General features: G+C 37.7%; 1 protein-coding gene across 3 annotated transcripts in view; it reads right to left on the bottom strand.

The window, feature by feature from the left end:
- Positions 1 to 23,349, bottom strand: part of LOC107584126 (tectonin beta-propeller repeat-containing protein 1-like) — a 28,325-nt gene that overhangs the window by 1,811 nt on the left and 3,165 nt on the right. For 2 of the 3 annotated variants that reach the window (XM_016270590.1, XM_016270591.1), the window contains exons 3-23: positions 19,422 to 19,604; positions 19,220 to 19,342; positions 18,991 to 19,113; positions 18,645 to 18,819; positions 18,470 to 18,570; positions 16,957 to 17,058; positions 14,136 to 14,284; positions 11,776 to 12,320; positions 10,861 to 11,006; positions 10,748 to 10,768; positions 10,409 to 10,564; positions 9,488 to 9,637; positions 9,231 to 9,388; positions 5,296 to 5,423; positions 5,112 to 5,214; positions 4,938 to 5,034; positions 4,731 to 4,810; positions 4,557 to 4,613; positions 739 to 913; positions 441 to 576; positions 184 to 276 (exon numbers count right to left, since the gene is read on the bottom strand). In XM_016270590.1, the coding sequence (XP_016126076.1) occupies positions 184 to 276; positions 441 to 576; positions 739 to 913; positions 4,557 to 4,613; positions 4,731 to 4,810; positions 4,938 to 5,034; positions 5,112 to 5,214; positions 5,296 to 5,423; positions 9,231 to 9,388; positions 9,488 to 9,637; positions 10,409 to 10,564; positions 10,748 to 10,768; positions 10,861 to 11,006; positions 11,776 to 12,320; positions 14,136 to 14,284; positions 16,957 to 17,058; positions 18,470 to 18,570; positions 18,645 to 18,819; positions 18,991 to 19,113; positions 19,220 to 19,342; positions 19,422 to 19,604 (3,001 nt within the window). The remainder of the gene's footprint in view (positions 1 to 183; positions 277 to 440; positions 577 to 738; positions 914 to 4,556; positions 4,614 to 4,730; positions 4,811 to 4,937; positions 5,035 to 5,111; positions 5,215 to 5,295; positions 5,424 to 9,230; positions 9,389 to 9,487; positions 9,638 to 10,408; positions 10,565 to 10,747; positions 10,769 to 10,860; positions 11,007 to 11,775; positions 12,321 to 14,135; positions 14,285 to 16,956; positions 17,059 to 18,469; positions 18,571 to 18,644; positions 18,820 to 18,990; positions 19,114 to 19,219; positions 19,343 to 19,421; positions 19,605 to 23,349) is intronic. The other variant, XM_016270592.1, reaches the window with a different exon arrangement.

Genomic DNA, 23,349 nt, shown 5'->3' with positions numbered 1-23,349 from the left:
TGTGTGTGTGTGTGTGTGTGTGTGTGTGTGTGTGTGTATACTGCAGACACCAAGATATACAAACAGATCAGATTACACATTTTTCCATTGATTAGTAACATCTGTGCTTCCCCACTTTTGAAAACTACCAGTGGCCACTGATGTATTAACACCTTTTTATCAGTGTGACATGTATAGGTGTACCATTTTCATCCACTGTGTATACAGATGTCCTGCCCACTGACACCTGTTTGAGCTTCTGTCCGGTTGGAGAAGGGATGTGATACCAGCAATCTCCTGTGAACAGATCAAACCTTTCTAATGCTGCTGCAGAAATAGAGGCAATGCTGCAATAGCAGCATGACTTGCAATAAAATGCAACGTAAGAGACAAGTATGTATTGTTGTATTCTCATGGGGTGATACATGTACAGGCTTTGTGATAAAAGGCTATTCCCTCACCTGCCGGGTTCTGGGCAGACACAGAGCCCCTGTAGAATGCAGAGCCATCTTTAGCGATGGCCCAAACCTGGTGGACGGCACCTATGGAAATTGACTTGAAAGCCTGGTCAGTTCCAACATGTAACCATGATGACCCCTGTGAGCAAGCCATGTCATCAGTCAGGGTTACATAATTCGGAGAAGACTCTCACAGTGATAGTGCTGGAGTTTGTGAAGTATCTGTACACTATTTGCATGGGAACTACGGAATGCTAAACATATTAGCCAACTTCTAGAAAATAAGGAACTTGGCTCTTACTCCAGGGGTAAGTGAAGAGACACCCAGACGGCACAAAACATCTCCTTTGTTGCTGATGGCCCACAATGGCACCTGTTCCACTGTGCTCTTCGGTCCACAAGGCAGGATTGTGACGTCACTCAAAGATATAGGCGGGACTTCCTGCCAGGGGCCAGTTGTTGTGAGTTTACACTTTCTAAGGTGGAAGAAGATTGATGGGTGTCAAATTTAACAATTACAAAAATGGTTTCTTTATGATCACAAAAAAAGTATTTTAAAGGGGTCATATGACGCGATTTCACGTTTTCCTTTCTCTTTGGAGTGTTACAAGCTCTTGGTGCATAAAGAAGATCTGTAAAGTTGCAAAGACTAAACTCTCAAATCCAAAGAGATATTCTTTATAAAATTTAAGAGTCAACCACGCCTACCTAAAATGGCTCGTTCTAACACGCCCCCACATATCTACGTCGCTATGTGGGAAGATTTGCATAACGCCGTCCAAATGTTCACGCAAAGAAAGAAGGCGTAACTTTTATTCTTGCTGTAGTTTTGTTGTTTCCGCCGCCATGTTGTAAAGACACTGTGTGCTTCATTGTGAAAGCGAAACTCGTTTGGTCTTCCAAAAGAGGACGATCTCTGCTTCGTTATGCTTGGAGCTGATCCATGCTGGTTGCTGAGGAAATACTACAACTTTGCGCTGTGGATGGCCGGATCGGCTTTCACGGTGGATGAAGCAGAGTCCAGCCCGGAGTCGTCACATGTCCTTCCGGACGCTCCTTCGTCGAAATCGCCGGCCGCGCCGTTCTCAAGCCCACCCGCCTCTGCTCACTCTAACCCTCCAGCCGTTCCTCACGCTAGCCCCCGGCCTCTGCTCACTGTAGGCTGCCGTGTGTGATGCTGTTTCGTTGTGAAAGCGAAACTCGTTTGGTCTTCCAAAAGAGGACGATCTCTGCTTCGTTATGCTTGGAGCTGATCCATGCTGGTTGCTGAGGAAATACTACAACTTTGCGCTGTGGATGGCCGGATCGGCTTTCACGGTGGATGAAGCAGAGTCCAGCCCGGAGTCGTCACATGTCCTTCCGGACGCTCCTTCGTCGAAATCGCCGGCCGCGCCGTTCTCAAGCCCACCCGCCTCTGCTCACTCTAACCCTCCAGCCGTTCCTCACGCTAGCCCCCGGCCTCTGCTCACTGTAGGCTGCCGTGTGTGATGCTGTTTCGTTGTGAAAGCGAAACCACTTTGTTTGGCCTTCCAAAAATGGACACGACTAGAAATCAGTGGTTGAGTTGTATTTACAACACTGTTCCAGAACACTTCAACCCAAATATTCAGATGTGTACAGCACATTTTATGGAGGACTGTTTCCTGATCCTGGGAGAGTAGACTACAATGCCGGCTGTTCTGACTCACAGACTGTAAGTACGTTTTTTATATTTACAGAGTTTTTTGGGCAGTGTAGAGTAGGGCTTGTTGTTTGTCATTTCTCCGATCACAAATGCAGACATGGTTTTATGTTTACGCGACGCGATGCAGTATATACATAAACACATTTCATTACACCAAATACTGTTCTTTTTAGCAGCATCATATGACCCCTTTAATAATTTTGAGTAAGTCCACCAAAACGGAATAGATACTTCTATATAGGCTATTACACAAAAATAATAAAACTGTTTTAATATTTTTATTGTCAGTTTCTTTTTTAGTAGTGCTGTCATATGATTAATCCCATCCAAAATAAAAGTTTTTGTTTATATAATATATGTATACTAGGGGTTGAACGACTTCAGTGTTGTAAATACAACTCAACCACTGATTTCTAGTCGTGTCCATTTTTGGAAGGCCAAACAAAGTACTGAGCTACAGTGAGCAGAGGCCGGGGGCGTGAGGAATGGCGGGAGGGTTAGAGTGAGCAGAGGTGAGTGGACTGGAGAACGGCGCGGCCGGCGATTTCAACGAAGGAGCGTCCAGAAGGACATGTGACGACTCCGGGCTGGACTCCATGTTCACTCTCTCTCCTGCTTCTGATTTGTCCTTTATTCCGAGCTCCAGACACTTGGTTGGGGTATTGTACTCCTACGTGGCAAACACATACTCATGCGTGAACCCTCAAATTCAAGCAGGCCACTCTCTGCAGCAAAGAGAAAGGGAAAAATGGAGTGATGCTTTTATGCATTTCATACATCTTATGTAATCGGGCTCAAGGATGAGGATGTTTTTTCCTGCTTGTAGGATCATGTACACACACATACATATATATATATATATATATATATTAATACATTCATTTATATGTGTGTATGTATCTATATATATTTTAGGGGTTGAACGACTTCTGATTTTTTAAAAATCAACTTTTATGTGATGAAAGTCGAGTCGAAGTCGACTAGTCGCTGATGACGTCATTAATGAACAAATAAGTCTGGAGCTGAGACAAACACCTTGTGCACAGCTATGGCATATGACACAGCACTGCCCACATGGCTATTGCTCCTATAACAGCTCATTTTTATCAGTTCTTTTGTCTTTGGGTTGTTATATTTCTCACAGATTTCTGCTCATTCTAAATCATATACAGATAATGTAGCACAGTAAAGATTACATTCATATGAATGCATGCCAGCGTCTCTCTACTAGTAGTGAAGCTGTGGGATTTAGTTAAGAAATATATGCTTGAACTTTTCAGTTTCTAAGCTATTTTATTGAGAAATCACAGAACAGTGTTGACAATACATTTCTGCGCTGAATGATTCTGTGAGCGCATGATATGTGCATGTTGTACGAGCTACTGTCTGTAGCCTATGTGTGTGCGTTACAGTGCAGCAGCGCATTATATTAGAACGGCGATTAACTTACATGTACAATAAGCTGTTTAAAACGTGCGTTCTCCTGTTCAATTTCGAGCATCCAGTAATATAATCACACGTCTTGTGGAGCGCTTTCAAAGTATGCATTTATTTGTCATTTTAACTGTTTGGAAATGGAGCGTAAATGTGGAAGTCCTTCAAAGATTTCTTATCCTGTTGCACCCTCTATAGGACCAACGACGAGTCGACGTCAAGCTTAAAGTGTCATGGCAGAGCACTGAAGTCGACTAGTCGGTGCAACCCCTAATGTGTACCGTGTATATTTATTATGTATATATAAATACACACACATACAGTATATATTTTTTAAATATTTACATGTATATACATTTATATACTTATATTTTATATTATATATAAATAAATGTAATATATAAACATAAAATTTTTCTTAAATATATACATCCGCGTGTTTGTATTTATGCATACATAATAAATATACACAGCACACACACACACACACATATATATTACGTAAACAATAACGTTTATTTTGGATGCGATTAATCGTTTGACAGCACAATTTATTTTACTATTTACTACTAACTAGGGCTGTCAAATCGATTAATCGTGATTAGTCGCCACCAAAATAAAATAATGTTTACATACATGTAAATATTTCTTAAATATATATACATGTATGTATGTATGTGTATTTATATATACATATATATATACACAAATATATATATAAACAGTACATACACATAAATATTAAGCAAACACAATTTTATTTTGGATGCGATTAATCGTGATTAATTGATTTGACAGCCCTAACAATTAACTAAATGAATCCCTCCAATTGTGAATTTCAGTAGGCAAAATGCAAATGATTAAAAACCTCTGCCAAATTACATATGTCATAAAATATTTATTTATTTATTTTAACACTTTACAATTATTTTCAATTTGTTAACATTAGTTAACTACATTAGTTAACAATGAAAAAAATTCTTAAAGTAAGTGCTAGATACCTGGCCCAACGTCTGCGGCGGACAAAGTCCTTCAATGTTTTATTTCCATGGTATGACCTAGAATCGTGAATACATTCAGAAAAATAAAAAAAGTTAGTTCGCTCTCACTCTTGAAGATTGTGCTTTTCATGTTATAAGATACAGTAACAATGATAATTAACCAATATAACTTACGCAGGAAAGTCAGCTGCATACTGCCAGCCCTCTCTGTCTGTGCCACCTGGCACAGCATAGTCAATAGTCCAGTCTGAGACCTGAAAAATATTAGGGAGCATTCACACATACAGCGATTTGCAACTATAAAGCAACCATAAGTCATTCACTGTCAATTGCAGTGACATGTTCTTTATGTATTTGGAGGAAATGCATAACAGCACAAACCCAAGTCCAGTTGGGGGAGGGTGGTTTTGTGTTGTTTTTAGTGCACTCCTTCAGACCGGAGGCATCACTCCACATATAACGGTCAGTAGGGAGACCCCTGCAGGAGAAACAGTGAGGCACAGCAGTGAGCATACTGAACATTTCTGGATTACAAACGTCATGCTCAGTATTAACCTGTTAGTGTAACCAGTGACAGGATTCCAGCGCTGGTTCTCATAGATATAAACGCTCTTCACATCAGTCTGTGTGTAGATGTTATCTGTGCTGCTTGCCAAACCTGTGTGTGTGAGATAAATACATTATGTGACTAAAATCCATGAAAAACGCTGATTGGTTTGGAAAGAGGTGATGAATTTACCCTGGAAGAAGCCTCCCCCATAGCCTCCTGTGTGGACCCAGGCAGTGTGGTCATAGCCAATCCCCCACACCACACCAAGACTGTTGGACTCAATAATACGCAAATGCCCTCCGACTTGACGCCAGAACCTGCCAACGATGACAATGATTGTAGTTTTTTTTTCTTTTTTAGATAAGTCATATTTCCATAATGACTATTCATGAACTGCTATAAGGCATAACAGCAAGACAACAGACAAATATAACATTTATGAAGATATGCTTGTTCAAAAGTTTGGGGTCAGTAAGATTTTTTTCTTTTTTTCATAAAGAAATCGATACACTTATTCCATAAGGATGCGAATTAAGGATGTAAGAAAAATAAAGACTTATACATTGTTACAAAGGATTTATTTTCCATATAAATGCTTTCTATTAATCAAAGAATCTTGAAAAAAATAGTAGTTTCCAAAAATATTAAAACAGCCGTTTTCAACAGCTTTAGAAAATCGCTGCAAAAAATTCAGTGTTAAAGGGATAGTTCACCCAAAAATGAAATTTCTGCCATTAATTACTCACCCTCATGTCTTTCCAAACCCGTAAGACCTCCGTTCATCTTCAGAACACAAATTAAGATATTTTTGATGAAATGTGAGAGCTCTCAGACCCTGCATAGACAGCAACGCAACTGTAATATTCCCAGGTCCAGAAACGTAGTAAGGACATCGGTAAAACAGTCCATGTGACATCAGTGGCTCAACTTCAATTTTGCGAAGCTACGAGAATACTTTTTGTGCGCAAAGAAAACAAAAATTACTTTATTCAACAATTCTTCTTCCCCAAGTTACGTCTTACGCCATTTTAGAGAGTATCACAATGCATACGCACGCTTTCCCCTAAGCATAAACAACGCTGATTACGCAGATTACGTTCATGCGCGCACTTTCTTCCCCGAATGTAAACAACGCTAATTACGTTGATTACGCTCTTGGGTACTCTCCAAAATGGCGGAAGACGTAACTCGGGGGAGAAGAATTGTTAAATAAATTATGCTATTTTTGTTGTCTTTGCGCTCAAAAAGTATTCTCGTAGCTTCGCAAAACTGAAGTTGAGTCACCGATGTCCTTACTACGTTTCTGGACCTGGGAACATTACAGTTGCGTTGCTGTCTATGCTGGGTCAGACAGCTCTCAGATTCCATCAAAAATATCTTAATTTGTGTTCCGAAGATGAACGAAGGTCTTACAGGTTTGGAACGACATGAGGGTGAGTAATTTACATTTAGTCATTTAGCATAAGCTTTTATCCAAAGCGACTTACAAATGAGGACAATAAAAGCAGTCAAAACTAACAAAAGAGCAACAATATATAAGTGCAAATGACAAGTCTCGGTTAGCCTAACGCAGTACACGTAGCAAGGTGTACAGGTGCATCTCAAATTAGAATGTCGTGGAAAAGTTCATTAAAAAAAAAAAAAAGGAAAAAAAAAAAAAAAAAAGAAAGCTAGGGTTTTTTTTTTTTTTTTTTTTTTTTTTTTATAAAAGAGAAGATAAATATAGATAAAGTAGAATTAAAATAGAATAGAAAGATGTAGAGGGTCAAATAAAGGTGGAACAGATGTGTTTTTAGTCATTTTTTGAAGATGGTTAAGGACTCTGATTGATTTGGGCAGGTCATTCCACCAGGAGGGAACAGTTAATGAAAAAGTCTGTGAAAGGGATTTTGTGCCTCTTTGAGATGGCACAATAATACGCCGTTCACTTGCAGAACGCAAGCTTCTAGAGGGCACATAACTCTGAAGTAATGAATTTAGGTAAATGGGTGCAGAGCCAGTGGTGGTTTTGTAGGCAAACATTAATGCCTTGAATTTAATGTGAGCAGCTACTGGTAGCCAGTGCAAATTGATGAACAGAGGTGTGACATGTTCTTTTCGGCTCATTAAAGATTAATCTTGCAGCGGCATTTTGGATTAATTGTAGAGGTTTGATAGAAGTGGCTGGAAGACCTGCCAAGAGAGCATTGCAATAGTCCAGCCTGGATAGAACAAGAGCTTGAACAAGGAGTTGTGTTGCATGTTCTGAAAGAAAGGGCCTGATCTTCCTAATGTTGTATAAAGCAAATCTGCATTAATTAATTATTCTGCATCTAATTAATGACAGAATTTTCATTTTGGGGTGAACTAACCCTTTAACATCACATGATATATATGCCATCATAAATTACATTTTAAAATATAATTTGGAAACAGTTACTTAATTAGTAATATTATTCCACATTATTACTGTTTTTACTTTATTTTTAATCAAATAAACACAGCTCTAGTGAGCATAAGTGACTTCTTTCAAAAACATAAAAAAAGTCTCACTGGCCCCAAACTTTTAAAAGGTAGTTCTTTAACGAGGGGCTCTTTTGACCTCTTCAAACTCAAACTCATTCATTTATGTTAAACATTTATCACATGGTTTTTGGCCTTTGTCAACTTTCAAGTGAATTTTGGTTTAATGTGTGATGGTGTGAATTTTTTTATGTTATTTGTGACTAATGATGCATGTTGTTTTCTCAAATTTTTGGAAAAACTCAATGGTTCTGGTGGGAAAATGTTATTAGTGCATTTTTTTTGCTTGATTTTCACACTTAATACATTTACTATAAAGATTAGTTAAAAAGTTAAAGGGGTCATATGATGCGATTTCACGTTTTCCTTTCTCTTTGGAGTGTTACAAGCTCTTGGTGCATAAAGAAGATCTGTAAAGTTGTAAAGACTAAAGTCTCAAATCCAAAGAGATATTCTTTATAAAAGTTAAGAGTCAACCACGCCTACCTAAAACGGCTCGTTTTAACACGCCCCCACATATCTACGTCACTATGTGGAAATATTAGCATAATGCCGCCCAAATGTGCAAAGAAAGAAGGCGTGGTTTCAGGAACAGCAGTAGTGCTGATGCAGCAATGTCAGGGAGACGGTGTGTGTTTCAGTGCGAAAGCAAAAGCATTTTATTTGGCCTTCCGGAAGTAGATGCAATTAGAAATCATTGGTTAAGATTTATTTACAACAGAACAGCACAACCCAGATGTTCGAATTTGTGCAACGCATTTTATGGACGACAGTTCTTTGAACATAGAAGAGTACAAGGTTGGCTGTGCACAAAGGCTATTTAAAAAAAAATTTCCGTCAATTCCGACTTTGCTATGACAATCTGGCGCTTCTGAATCAGCGACTGTAAAGTATGATTCGTTTAAGTATTTGCTATTGACTGTTCAAATGCGGAGTTTTGCGCAGCGCAGAGTAACGCGTCGTGTGTGTATGTGAGGGGAACAGGGTCACATCACAGGAGAGTGAACTGCCTGTCAGAAATCATAGCACGTCAGCTGTTTGTGTAATGCATCATCACCGTCTGTCACGCGACTCTGTTGCTCTTTCGGGCTTGAACTGATGGTAAAACTAACCACATTATTAACTGTCTTGATATTTACTTTGAAAGCTGAAGCTAGCGATTATGGTTAGGGGCGTTACATTTCCGACGCGTGCTTGTGGTGTTCGGCCAATCACAATGCACTGGGTCAGCTGGCCAATCAGAGCAGACTGCGCTTTTCAAAGGAGGGGGCTTTGTTGAAAATGATGTGTTTGAGAGAGTTGGGGCATAGAGGACCTACAATAATGTACAGTATTTGAAAAATAATGTGTTTTTTGAACATTAAAGCATGTCAACATATACTGTTACACCAAATACACAAAATAATGATCTTTAAAATAGTATCATATGACCCCTTTAAATGTCTGGATGGGGGAAAGGCTTAAAAATTAAACATTTAAAAATAAAGTTTAAGGAATATACTATAATACATCCTTTAAGTAGCAAGCATGTAAAAAAAAACACTTACGGTACAGATTAAGGAAGAATCACCTATTTACATCAAAATTGTTTCCATAAAATCAATCAATCATCTGATTCTTACATCTGATCACACAGTGTGGGGTAGGGAGATGCCTCTAGTTGTTTTGTGGGCTCGCTCACAAAGATGTCACCTTTACAGGTGACCGACCAGATGGCTTGTTTCGAGGGTGGGCCCTGAATACCTCTAGAGTCACAACAGGACACACTGAGCAGAGCCAGCTGAAAGGATGAACAAACAAACTGTCAGGCAAACAGCAGGGTAATCACAAAATGCAGTGCAATTTCCCATTAATTAATTGATTAATGTTCTCTCCTCACCCAGTCGTGCATCTCCAGCTCTGTGGCCGCAGCCAGGCGGATGGGCCACCTCTGTTTTGTTCGCTCTGCTGTATAGATGGCAAATGTGTGTTTGGAGTCATTCAGTACTGGCACCAGGATTGTCACTTCGTTAATGAACACATGGAGATACTGGACAGAGAAAAGAGCAGAAAAAGAGGGTAAAATAGGGGTTGAATTTAGACCACATGAAATCACTTTACAAGCACAGATTTCTTTCCTGTGTTCATATACAGATCCATTCACAAGTTTGATGTTGATGAGATTTTTCAATGGTTTTGAAAAAAGTCTCTTATTCTCATCAAGGCTGCATTTATTTGATAATATTTTTTATTTGACAAAAATACAAAAACAGTAATATTGGGATAGATTAATAAAATGTAAAATATCTGTTTTTCTTATTATCATTATCATCATTTTGAAAAATGGCTGTGCTTAATACTTTTGTGGAAACTGAAACTCATGTTGTGAAAATTCTTTGATGAGAAGAAAGTTCATACTGTAAGTATAGCATTTATTTGAAAACATCTTTACTGTCATTTTTGATCAATTTACTGCCTCCTTGCTGAATAAAAGTATTACATTTTTCAAATAAAATCTTACTGACTCCAAACTTTTGATCAGTGGTGTATTTCCAACAGAAATGTCTTGTACATTTTTTACCTCTTTTTTAAAAAAAAATAGCAAATAAGCTTTAGATTAGTTTCTAGCTACAGTATAAATAATGTGGCATACATTTTTTGTCCACTTTCCCAGTAGAGAAAAGCTGAACGTGTGCCAAAAATAGATTTTTTTATCAACTTTTAGCAGTACACTAACCTTACTAGATGGGATCAAAGCTAATAAACATGGAATTAAAGCCACAAAACTACAATTTTGATTCCATAAAGGATGTGAGATTACCTTCTTTTCATCATTAAATGTGTAGTAGATAAACAGAATTCCATCCTTGTTACCCTCCGCTCCTGAAAACTGCTCCAGTGCAAACTGAACATCCACCCACTTATGAGGTTTCCAGTCTCGCCACCACTGCATGGTGCCCTTCTTCACCCACACAGACTGTGAAAATGACACAATTCAGGGTGAATCATTTATCAAATTATAAGCATTTTTTAAGGTTTAAGACAAAAGATTCATTTTCTAGGGGTAACTCCTCGGTTCTACCAAGCTGAGGGCCACTGTCATTGTAACTGTTGCTCGGACTATCGATCTAACTCTTGGAGCACTTGTGTGAACACTTACTGTTGCTATGTCAATGACAGTCTGGATATAATTTAAAAACAGATAAATGACAAAACTGGTTAGTATTACCGAAAACATCAGATGAGGTAAACAGTTTTGTGTTTGAGCACTACCTGTTCAATGGCCTGCTCATAATTCATGAAATTCTCCATTTCTCTCTTGGAGCGCTCGCTGAGCTGCTCAAATATCTGTTTACGCCATTCTGCCGTTTGAGCAGGTGTAATGGAGAGAGACATGGCCTGCATGGAGGAGTTCAGGGCTGAGGAGACAATCACATTTGATACGGTCAAGGACAAAGTGAATCATCAAATTCAATTACACAGATGGCAATAGGGCTGCACGATATTGGGAATATATGAACACGATATTTCCTGCAAAATTGAAAAAAAAAGGGCTAAAAATTCATTTTTACTCTGAAGATTTTTTTTTTGTGTAAAATCCTTTTAGGGTCAAATGATTTAGGAAAAACTTGAAAAATATGGCTTTTTATATTTAGATTTGCCAACTCAAATCTCTTTCTGCAATCATTTCAGAAATATCTTTCCACTTGAGGCCATATTTCAAAGGTTTTTGGCCAATTCAATATTGCTATAAAATATATCATTATTTTTATTGTGATTATTATTAAATAAAAATATTAAACAGAATAAAAAATATATTGTAACAAAAATTACACTACTAATATTTGCATTCTAATTTCTTTTTTTTTTTTCAAATGGTAAACCATTGGGTTTTATTTTGATAGTTTGCCAGCAAATAAAAAAAAATATGTGCTGCCAGTTTCATACTGGAACTTGGCACTGTGTTCATTTACACGCATGTAGCCCATGATATAAGCATCTCAGAACGGCTCGATTCACAGTAAATAAACCAAGCTGTTTATAGAAACTGAAACACTGTGTAAATGCAGCACTTCACTTGAAACATATTATATTCAATTAATTGAATCTTGACAATTGCACTAAACCATATCGCAATATCGATTTTGTTTCAATATGTCATGCAGCCCAACATGATAACCGGCTGACCTGTGGATGTAGAAGAGTTGAACCAGTTGAGCTGTGTGTGACACTCAACCAAACATCCCCCACCGCTAACCCAGGCCCATTTTGGATGCTCATCTGGCCCGTAAGGCTCCTCTAGGGCCAAGTTATAGGTGGCTACAGAGGACAGGCTGCTGGTTTCAGCTGCGTCTCCTCCAGGTCCAGCTGTGAGGTGCGTCTGGGCTTCCTCTAGGTCCACATTGCTCCATTGAGGATCCACCCCACCTGATTGGCTAGGAGACAGAACCTGGGCTGGGGAAGCCCTGTCCTCCAACTCTTTTTCTGGGTGATCTTCCTCAGGAATAGATGGGCCAGCTGGGGGGACGTCACGGCGACTGATTTGGCCTTCACGGTCAGACACGAGCTCTGAGATGAAGCTGTCACTGGTCACTTTGGGGATGCGTGGTTTAGGGGCGTCTCCTATCTCAGGTGTTGGGACAACTTCCCCCCCAGCTCTCTCAGGGTCTGCATCACTCAACACTGATGCCTGGGACTGCAGACGCACCTCACCACCAAAGAAACAACCAGCACTGTGAGGTGTAGAGACACAAAGTGTTAACATGTACAGCACCAGGAGTTTGGAATCACTATGACACATTTATATTTTTGATTATTTAAGTTATAATTTTTAACCTGTGATGGTAAGGTGCTTTCAGTATCCATCAATCCAGTCTATTAAGAGAACACCTAATGAAGTTATCTATCTATTATCTATTTGTTTATCTAAACTAATTATCTCATTTGAATTCATTGATTTGTGCAAAAATGTTCAACTATTATTGCAAATTAAATAACTACTTAAAACACTATCATTAAATGAAAAAAAAGAGATTATTTGTCACATATGACAACACACTGCAAACTATTTTTTAAAGAATACCTAGCATTTCATGAACAATATAAATATTAATCCGATCACATAAGACAACACATTTTTTAAACTCTTATGCCACATTGTCTTTTTTAGTTTCTGAATTATTGACTACACTTGCAATGCTGAAGTCTACTTTTGGTTTTAAAGACACTCCTTTCTCTAGAAATTGATCATGCTGTGACAAAGCAACTTGATCCCATTAATTTGACTTCTGCCGTTCATTTAGTGATTTCTGGACAGATGAGCGGCAGTGGCTGTTGGTAACAGGATGTAGGCGTGTCAAGCAACATGACATGACATGATTTTTGCTGTATTCACCAATAGCAGAATATTACTTTTAATCAGTGTTGGGCAAGTTACTCTGAAAATGTAATCAAATTACTGATTACTCCTTTTCAAAGTAATCACATTACTGTTCTGATTACTTTATTTCAAAAGTAATTAGTAATTAGTTACATTACTAGTTACGTTACTTTTTTCTCCATGAAATTGATGAAATCCCAGCAAACACATTACCGATAAATATTTGTTATTAAAGGATCAACATTCACAGAACACTGTTATTTTTAACAAAAGCAAGCGGCTGCTGCGTGCATGTTTTGGCATGGCAGAATGCCAGCAAAGAGCGCTGCATTTATAATCTCTAAAAGACATCTCAGTTCATCGCAATCTCACAAATCTCAGTTATAACACAATAAATATAAGCATACTGAATCTCTCATAATGTCTACAATTCGTGTGTTAAATGAGAGGATTCGTGAGCAAGCAAATTGCTCAACGCTGCAAACACGTGTTATAGCCTAAATAGAAACTCTGCATACGCTTGCACCTGTTAATCGTTTATATTTTATATTAGTTAATGCTGCTTTTGTGCAATAGATGAATAACAATTTATTTGTTTTAGATATTTTAGGTTGATATTTCTATTTTGCGGGAGTCCCGTGAATCATTTTATTCTCCCACATCCCACACACACGCACACGAGCGTCTACCCGCCCGCAGCAGCCCTCGCCCATCTTGTCCCACGCCGCACTCTATTGCATCGGGTCTCACGGGAGCAGGTCTCTAATCAACTGGCACTTGACTCGACAGTGCGTGTGCTACATCCTTTTTACAATCTAGATTATAAAACACTGCATTCTGTCAGCAATTTAACGCGGCAGTAACGTATAGAGACCTCGGCTTGTAACTATACTCTAATTACTATTTTGAAAATTATAACGCGTTAAATTACTCAGTTACTAAAAAAGTAATCAAATTACAGTAACGCGTTACTAAGTAATGCGTTACTGCCCAACACTGCTTTTAATTATTTTAAAATCTTAGTTTTAGTGGCAATATATTTAATTTGCAATAAAATGTCTAAAGAAATGTCCAGAAAGGTCTACCAATAACATACAACAAAAACTAGGAATGTCGCAACTAGGACATGCAAATCGATCACAATGTGCAAATTTTAAAGTCCACTAACCTCTGAAGGCTGCTTGCGCTGGCGCTAGAGTGGGAACGTTCACTATCTCTGGGTACAGACACAACTTTCCAGGCCTTCCCACTAAGCTCGCTGGCAGTCACACCCTGGCGGAAATATACCGCCCGGTCTTCAAAACCAATAGCCCACACCTGAGCACAGAGACACATCACATGATCTTCACAGATCTCAGTAATAACTGCTGAAATGGTTTCAGAACCATTCTCACTAGAAACATATACAGTGCCGTGAAAAGGTTTTTGCCCCCTTCCTGTTTTTTTGGCATATTTGTCACTTAAAAGATTCAGATCATCAAACAAATTTTTATATTACACAAAGATAATGCAAGTAAATACAAAATGCAGTTTTTAAATGATGATTTCATTTATTAAGGGAAAAAAGCTGTCCAAACCTACCTGGCCCTACGTGAAAAATTAATTGCCCCCTCCTGTTAAACCATGAAAGAACTGTGATTAACCACAATATTTTAGAGAGCTGAGTTAAATTTCACTAGCCACACCCAGGCCTGATTACTGCCAGACCTGTTGAATCAAGAAATCATTTAAAAAGAACCTGTCTGACAAAGTGAAGCATGCTTAAAGAGCAACACATTATGCCACGATCTAAAGAAATTCAAGAACATGTGAGAAACAAAATAGTTGACATGCATCAGTCTGGAAAGGGTTATAAAGCCCTTTCTAAGGCTTTGGGACTCCAGTGAACCATGGTCAGAGCCATTATCCACAAATGGAGTAAACTTGGAACAGTGGAGAACCTTCCCAGGAGTGGCCGGCCAACCAAAATTACTCCAAGAGCACAATGACTCATCCAGGAGGTCATAAAAGAACCCAGAACAACATCTAAAGAACTGCAGGCCTCACTTGCCTCAATTAAGGTCAGTGTTCATGATTCAACAATAAGAAAGAGACTGGGCAAAAACGACATCCATGGGAGAGTTCCAAGGCAAAAGCCATTGCTGACCAAAAATAACACAAAGGCTCGTCTCACAATTGCCAAAAATATCTTGATTATCCTGACTTTTGGGCAAATATTCTGTGGACTAATGTGACAAAAGTTGAACTTTTTGGAAGGTGTGTGTTCCGTTACATCTGGCGTAAAACCAACACAGCATTTCATAAAAAGAACATCATACCAACAGCAGTGAACTGCAAGTCGGGGGGGATGTGTTAGTGGGGATGCGTTGCAATATTGGAAATATTTCTGTTTTAAACCGTGAAGGTGAGCCAGTGGATATCACACAAGCAACGTGCAAACGTTGTTCAAGACTTAATGCCGGTGAACGTCTTTCACCTTGAAAGTGAAAGTAAAAACTGACGGCGCTTTCTGCATCTGACAACGCACGCATTAACAGCGCATATTCTCTCAGAGACAACGAGAGACGAATCTCCTACTTAATATGCGGTATATTACTGTTTTAATTTATTTCCTTAATGTTTCTCTTGTGGCCCGAACATAGTGAAAACAATGAGAAGAAACGTATTTCGTGTTGAACAGGTTTTCTTTGAAAGTCGGCGCTTAAAATAAAGCTGCTCTTAAATTTCATTGATGACTGACATGTTAACAATTTTATTTAGGCTATAGGCCTATAATTCATTGGAGGCTATAATAGACCTGTTTTAAAAGACATTTTTCAATGAGGAGTAGCCTAAGCTAATAGCTTAATCTTTTATTATCCTCACAGCGTGTCAGTTATGCGGTGATGCCCTATGAAATTATTGCGGAGCATATTAATTGTAATATTAATTTAATAATAAAAGTAACCTAATAATAATAGCCAGAATGTAACAGGCCTACATTAATTGGAAATGCCAAATACTCTTAATAATTACCATATTTAATGCTTTTGACAATATCTCTGGCTATCGTCGATACATGATCATCGTCTTTCAATGCACCTCATCGTCTTATCGCGGGGCCCCAAACATGCAGCTCAAGCACACTTGGGTTATGCAGCAGGACAATGATCTCAAACACACCAGCAAGTCCACCTCTGAATGGCTCAAGAAAAAACAAAATTAAGGTTTTGGAGTGGCCAAATCAAAGACCGGACTTAAATCCGATTGAGATGCTGTGGCATGATTTAAACAGTCCATTCATGCTCAAAAACCCTCCCATGTGGCTGAATTAAAACAATTCTGCAAAGACGAGTGGGCCAAAATTCCTCCACAGCATTGTGAGACTCATTGCCAGTTATCACAAACGCTTGATTGCAGTTGTTGCTGCAAAGGGTGGCACAACCAGTTATTAGATTTAGGGGGCAACTACTTTTTCATGTAGGGCCAGGCAGGTTTGGACAGCTTTTTTCTCTTAATAAATGAAATAATTATTTCAAAACTGCATTCTGTATTTATTCGGGTTATCTTTGTGTAATACTAAAATTTGTTTGATGATCTGAATCATTCAAGTGTGACAAATATGCTAAAGATTAAAACAGGAAGGGGGCAAAAACCTTTTCACGGCACTGTACTCAGATGAATTCATATATATGGCATAATATCTGGTATTTTAACACACCAATATTTGTACATTTGTGTGTAATGTTTCACACAGGAAAAAAAAACGTTTATGCCACATTTTCATATTTGTATTTATGGCATTGTTTAATGCATCTATTTATATGAAAGTTTCTGGGTTAAGCCTTCAAAAGATTTTAGTAGCCAAGAGTATGCACTGTCTTTATTCTGCTGTTTTCTGCTTTTTATGTTGAAATATGTACCCCATGTACAGTTATTCAATGTAAAAAGTACATCAGAGACAGAAATTAATGAGATAAACCAAAGAGGAAACACTACTAATCTCTGACCTGATCATTGAGACCAACGTTGATCATGACCATCTCTCCAACCATACCTATCCAACCTGAGCCACAAGGATTATGAGAATTCACACCCCGTCTAAACCAGACCTAATAAAAATAAGGAGATGTGGAAAAACAAGATAAATAAGAATAGAAAAATGTACATATCTGTTCAACAGTTTGGGGTTGATAAGATCTTTAAATGTTTTTCAAGTACCTTATGCTCAACAAGGCTGGATTTATCTTATCAAAAATAAAACAACAAAATATTACATAAATGTTTAACATAATTTACATAACTATTTAAGATATTTTAAAATATCATTTATTCCTGTGATGGCAAAACTTATTTTAAAGGGGTCATATGATGTTGCTAAAAAGAACATTATTTTGTGTATTTGGTGTAATGCAATGCGTTTATGTGATTTAAGGTTAAAAAAACACATTATTTTCCACATAATGTACATTATTGTTTCTCCTCTATGCCCCACCTTTCTGAAACGTGTCGATTTTTACAAAGCTCATCGGTCTGAAAAGCGAGGTGTGCTCTGATTTGCCAGCTATCCAGTGCTTTGTGATTGGCTGAATACCCTCATATTGTGACGCCGTGTCCCGGTGCGACGAGACAAAACCAGTAAAACCTATTATAAACGAGGCATTTGTTGCATCCAGTGGGGACATAATTACTGATCATGACTTACAGTGGGGCAAAAAAGTATTTAGTCAGCCACCAATTGTGCAAGTTCTCCCACTTAAAAAGATGAGAGAGGCCTGTAATTTTCATCATAGGTATATCTCAACTATGAGAGACAAAATGAGAAATAAAATCCAGAAAATCACATTGTAGGATTTTTTAAGAATTAATTGGTAAATTCCCACTGATTTCTAGTCTTGTCCTCTTTTGGAAGGCCAAACGAAGTAGTTTCGCTTTCACAACGAAACACAGCGCTTTCACGACATGGTGGCGGCAGCAAGAATACTACATGAGAATCAAAGTTACGCCTTCTTTCTTCGCTTGAATATTTGGGTGGCATTGTGCAAATCGTGTGAATAGGGCATGTAAGAACGAGCCGTTTTAGGTAGGCGTGGTTAACTCTTAACTTTTATAAAGAATATCTCTTTGGATTTGAGACTTTAATCTTTGCAACTTTACAGATCTTCTTTATGCACCAAGAGCTTGTAACACTCCAAAGAGAAAGGAAAAATTTTAATCGCATCATATGACCCCTTTAAGCATCCATTACTCCAGTCTTCAGAGTCACATGATCCTTTAGAAATCATTCTAAATAAAAGTATTCATTTCTTTCTTTTTTTTTTTATTGGCCCCAAACTTTTGAACTGTCCTGCATGTAAAGAAACCACCATTTCTAGTATAGGCAATATAATATGAATGATAATATAATTTGTCATTAAATAATAATAATACTTTGTGAAATAATAGAAGCCTTTTTATTAGTGGTCTTAGATTTTGGAACCCCACTGTATGTGCAAGTGTATATTAAATTAAAACATGACTTACTTTATGATCTTTAGTGACAGCCCACACTACATTCACACCAACAGCTACGTGTACGGCACCCACAACAGGGCTTGGCGACTCCACCGTGACCCATGATGACCCTGTGATTACATCAATATTATCATGTCTATCATCTACCTAATTTGTTTGGTGTGTACTTCACCACTACACTCACCCTTCAGGCAATCTCTGCCAATGCCCTCTCTGACCAGCAGATGACCCTCCCACAGGACAGCCCACACCAGGTCACCCGGGCCGCAGCTGATCTGCACAACCTCCCCTGGTACGGGCACCTCCTCCCAAACGGAGCCCTCGGGACTATGATGGTTGATGCCACACCGGAACCACACCTGCTCGAATGTACAAAAAAAACGGATCTTTATGTGGATAAACGGAAATGCATCTGAGTTCCAAGAATTACACTCTGTACAGCTTTGTAAGAACTGAAAAATTAATAGATTATAAAAGCATGAGGTGTTGTTGGACACTGTTTGTAAGCCTGGAACGAACTGAGTTCTGACCTTTCCCTGCAGAGAGACCGCCCACAGTGCCAAACACCCTCTGGGCTCCTCAGTAATCTCCCAACTACCACAAGTGATGTCATTAAACGGGTCAGGAAGAGACTCAGTCTGCTCTGAGGGGATCTGCTCTCACATATAAAATAAATTTTTTTCCATCAACATTAAAGAGAAACCATTAAGATAAGATATACTGTATAATTGCTTTCAAGACCTTTGTGCTGTTACACACCTTGACCCAAGTGTCCTGTGCCTTGTACCTTCTGTATCGTATCCATCTGCGACGACGCACACAAGAGTTCCATTTTTTGTCTTTCGTGTAAGTGGCTGGAAAATCAATAGCATATGTCCATCCCTGAAAACACACAGAATATCAGCTATGGCATAACGCAAGTGAAAGCTCTTTCTGTGGTTTTAAAAACGTCAATACTGACCCCTTTCTCTGTGGGCTCTCCTCCAAAGTTTTCATCCACGTACCAGTCCGCCTCCCACTCCCAGTTCTCAGAGGGCAGCTGAAAGTCACCCAGAGGCTGGTGCCTCAGCCCTGTGACATCACTCCACTGCCAGCGGTCACTGGGCAACAGCCGGTCCGAGAAGCCATCGACGGGGTTCCACCTCTGCCAGGAAACAGGAAACACATAAGTGAGTCTCATTTGATAATCAATGCTCTATAGAGTTAATGAAAAATAATAGTGTTTACAATAAAAAAAACTTACAACGTTTTTAGGCATGTATGGTTTCATATAGTTTTGAAATACTTTCATACTGCTTCGTGAAGAGTAACTATTTAATGACTCTTAAAATGCAATGTGGTGAAACCAAACTTATTATTATACACCTTGAATGTATGTAAGTGAATAAATCCTAATATTTAGAAATAAATAAAATAAAAATAATAATAAGATAACTATATGAATTCTAATAAGTTAATCCTATTTTTAAGCAAGGACACATTAAATTGGTCAAGAGACAGTAAAGACATTTATAATGTTACAAAAGATTTCTATTTCAAATGCATTCATCAAAGAAATCTGAAAATAAAATGTCCACAAAATTATTAGGCAGCACAGCTGTATAAGAAATATTATAACATTAAATTGATTTCTGAAGAATGATGTGACATTAAAAACTGGAGTATTGAAAATTCCACTTTGCCGTCACAGGAATACAGTTTTTATTAAAAACAAACAAGACATAATAAATATCTTTCATTTTTTCATTCTTACATTTTTAAAAATCTTGACATGACACTTTAAAACCTGAACTAACATAAAAGGTCAAAGTATCTGATATTTAATTTTAAAATGTATCTGCTAACATTAGTACTTGACCTAACAAAAAGTTAATTAACTAATGTTTAAAAAGATTAATTAATACTGTAACAAGTGTATTTCTCATTGTTAATGTTAGTTAATACATTACCTAACGTTAACTAAAGTTAATTGTAAAGCATTACCTTAGTCTGAGATGACAGGGCTTTGCAGATTATCTCATAATCAAGTGCCTCCGTCAATTCATGTTTAAAGGAGAGTAAACGAAGACGGCAGAAATGTGCACAGCTGCACATATGCAGTTTGTTGTGGAGAACGGTATCTAGCACAACATTTGTGTTCATTTGTGTGGAACTTCTTTCCACAAAGGATGAATCTATTTAGTGGATCAAACACTACACCTTTTCTAATATGATGCTTCAAACATGCTCGGAAATCTATAAATCCATCACCCAGTGGTCTGGTTTCATTTGTAGGTGGTCTGGATTCAGTGCCAAGACGTAAGTTTAATTTGGGATATCCAATACTTTTTAAAGACTGATTGAGGTTTGTTTCAATATTTTCAAATTCAACTTATTCAACTTTCAAATTCAACACTATTTTCAAACACATGCATTTTACTATTATGTCCTTACGTCGTAAACATAAATGTGGGCGGGACTAACTGAAACTGAGGAATCATCATGGACTCTTTTCACAAGACTGTGATGATGCGTTTCAACGGCATCATTTTTTAAAATATTTTGATTTGACAAACAACTTTTGTTATACATTTATAACACTATACTTTGTCTCATTTCACCTTTGCATCAAAATACAAAAAAACTAGTTAACGCTAATGCGAGAGTGTTTCTAATGCAGCGTCTATGAGAGGGATGGTAAATTTGACATCTTTCTCTCTCCTGACTACCATCATCAGTCTCTCTCAATTTTTTTCCTTTTTTTGAACATCGTAAAAGCACTATAGTGGAGATTTCTTTTGCTATATGAATGCAAAAATATATTTGTGGTACTTTCCCATTCACTGCTCTCCAAGTTTACTTGGATATAATGTCCTGTATATATTTTTTTCTGCTTATTGGTCAAACCCTATAACAATGATTTGTAGGGCTGGGTATCGATTCAGATGTCCCGATTCGATTCGCTTCGCAAGCTCTCGATTCGATTCGATTCTCGATTTTTTTATTACATTCAGTGAATATAGTTTTAATACAAATGCTATTGATATTTCTAAACAATTAACAGTAAACATCAGTTTACAAATGGTGAATTAATAAAAAGAAATTAAGAACCACATGCCTGTATTTTAAACCTATACTTTTTTTTGTATGGGTACTTTAAAAAAATAAAATAAAATAGGGCCCTATAAAATGTTCTTAATTTTTCTGGTAATCAGATGAAGGCATAAAACATTAATTTAATTTACCCTAATCAAATGAAAAGTAAACCCTTTTATTTTTTGGCAAACAAAGTGCTGCACAACAGAGGTTTACCGTTAAAATTAAAAAGAAAACAGATGTGATTATTCCTTTAAAAATAAAGATGTATTAATATTTATTACTGGGTCAGCTGGCCAATCAGAGCAGACTGTGCTTGTCGGAAGGAGGGGCTTTGTAGAAAACGATGCGTTTGAGAGAGGCGGGGCATAGAGGACCTACAATAATGTACAGTATTTGAAAAAGAATGTGTTTTTTGAACATTAAAGCATGTCAGCATATTCTGTTACACCAAATACACTAAATAATTATCTTTAAAATAGCATCATATGACTCCTTTAAATGTATAACTAACTTCTTTTGCTTTTTGACTTAACTGAACCAGACATTTTATACTGTGGTCTGTTCATTTTAGTTAGGATAATTCACGCCGAGCTTTCTGTCTGTCTAACTGCAGAGAGAGAGTCCTTGAGACTTGGTCAGCAGGTGGAGTGATGTTTAATATGCACTGTTCCATGTTAGTGATCTAATGCGAGTTAGACATATGCCATCTTGCATCACATCTCTACATGTGCACACGTTCACACATAGCCCATCCGCCTCAGAAACCACTGTGTGACAGTGGAGCTCACGGTATGATAAAATCAGACTGACACAGCTTAAATACTCCAAAGATCCACATTCCCCAACAGAAAAGAGGACCCGGGTGCCCCCCGCTAGTATGCAGGTGTGTGAATCACATGGAATGATTGTGAATTTTAAAGAGGTCCCATTATGCTTTTTCAGCTTTAGTTAGTCAGTAATATTGCTGTTTGAGCATAAAAAAGGTCTGCAAAGTTACAAAGCTCAAAGTCCACTTGAAAAGGAGATATTTTATTTAACAGAAATCACTTTTCAAAAACTGCAACGAACGACTCGTTTGGACTACAACGCATAGTCTGGTTGAGCTGCACTAGAGAAGGCAACGAGTGTTATCACTATGTCGGAGACACGCTAGCTTTCCCAAGGCAGATGAACTTAGAGTGGTTACAATCATCCGGGTTTAAATCGCACTCAAATTTATTTAATTTTGACGCAATATTTACACTGAAGCTCACAGCATGAGCAAAGGGCATGACATTTCCCAATAGGGCTGGGTATCGATTCAGATGTCCCGATTCGATTCGATTTCGATTCGCAAGCTCTCGTTGATTCTCGAATTCTCGATTTTTTTATTACATTCAGTGAATATAGTTTTAATACAAATGCTATTGATATTTCTAAACAATAACATCAGTTTATTTTAAACCTATACTTTTTTTTGTATGGGTACTTTAAAAAAATAAAATAAAATAGGGCCCTATAAAATGTTCTTAATTTTTCTGGTAATCAGATGAAGGCATAAAACATTAATTTAATTTACCCTAATCAAATGAAAAGTAAACCCTTTTATTTTTTGGCAAACAAAGTGCTGCACAACAGAGGTTTACCGTTAAAATTAAAAAGAAAACAGATGTGATTATTCCTTTAAAAATAAAGATGTATTAATATTTATTAGCAGTAGTAGCATTGATTCTTAAGACTGCTAAATAGTAATATATTCTGACAGTTTCTTAAAGTTAAACTAAACGTTTATTTTGACGGGTTGCCGTGAAGAACTTCCAGCTGCTGTGTAT

Source organism: Sinocyclocheilus grahami, unplaced genomic scaffold (assembly GCF_001515645.1).
Source record: "Sinocyclocheilus grahami isolate Dianchi unplaced genomic scaffold, SAMN03320097.WGS_v1.1 scaffold57.1, whole genome shotgun sequence".
NCBI lineage: Eukaryota > Metazoa > Chordata > Actinopteri > Cypriniformes > Cyprinidae > Sinocyclocheilus > Sinocyclocheilus grahami.
This window is presented reverse-complemented; position numbering and strand designations above follow the sequence as displayed.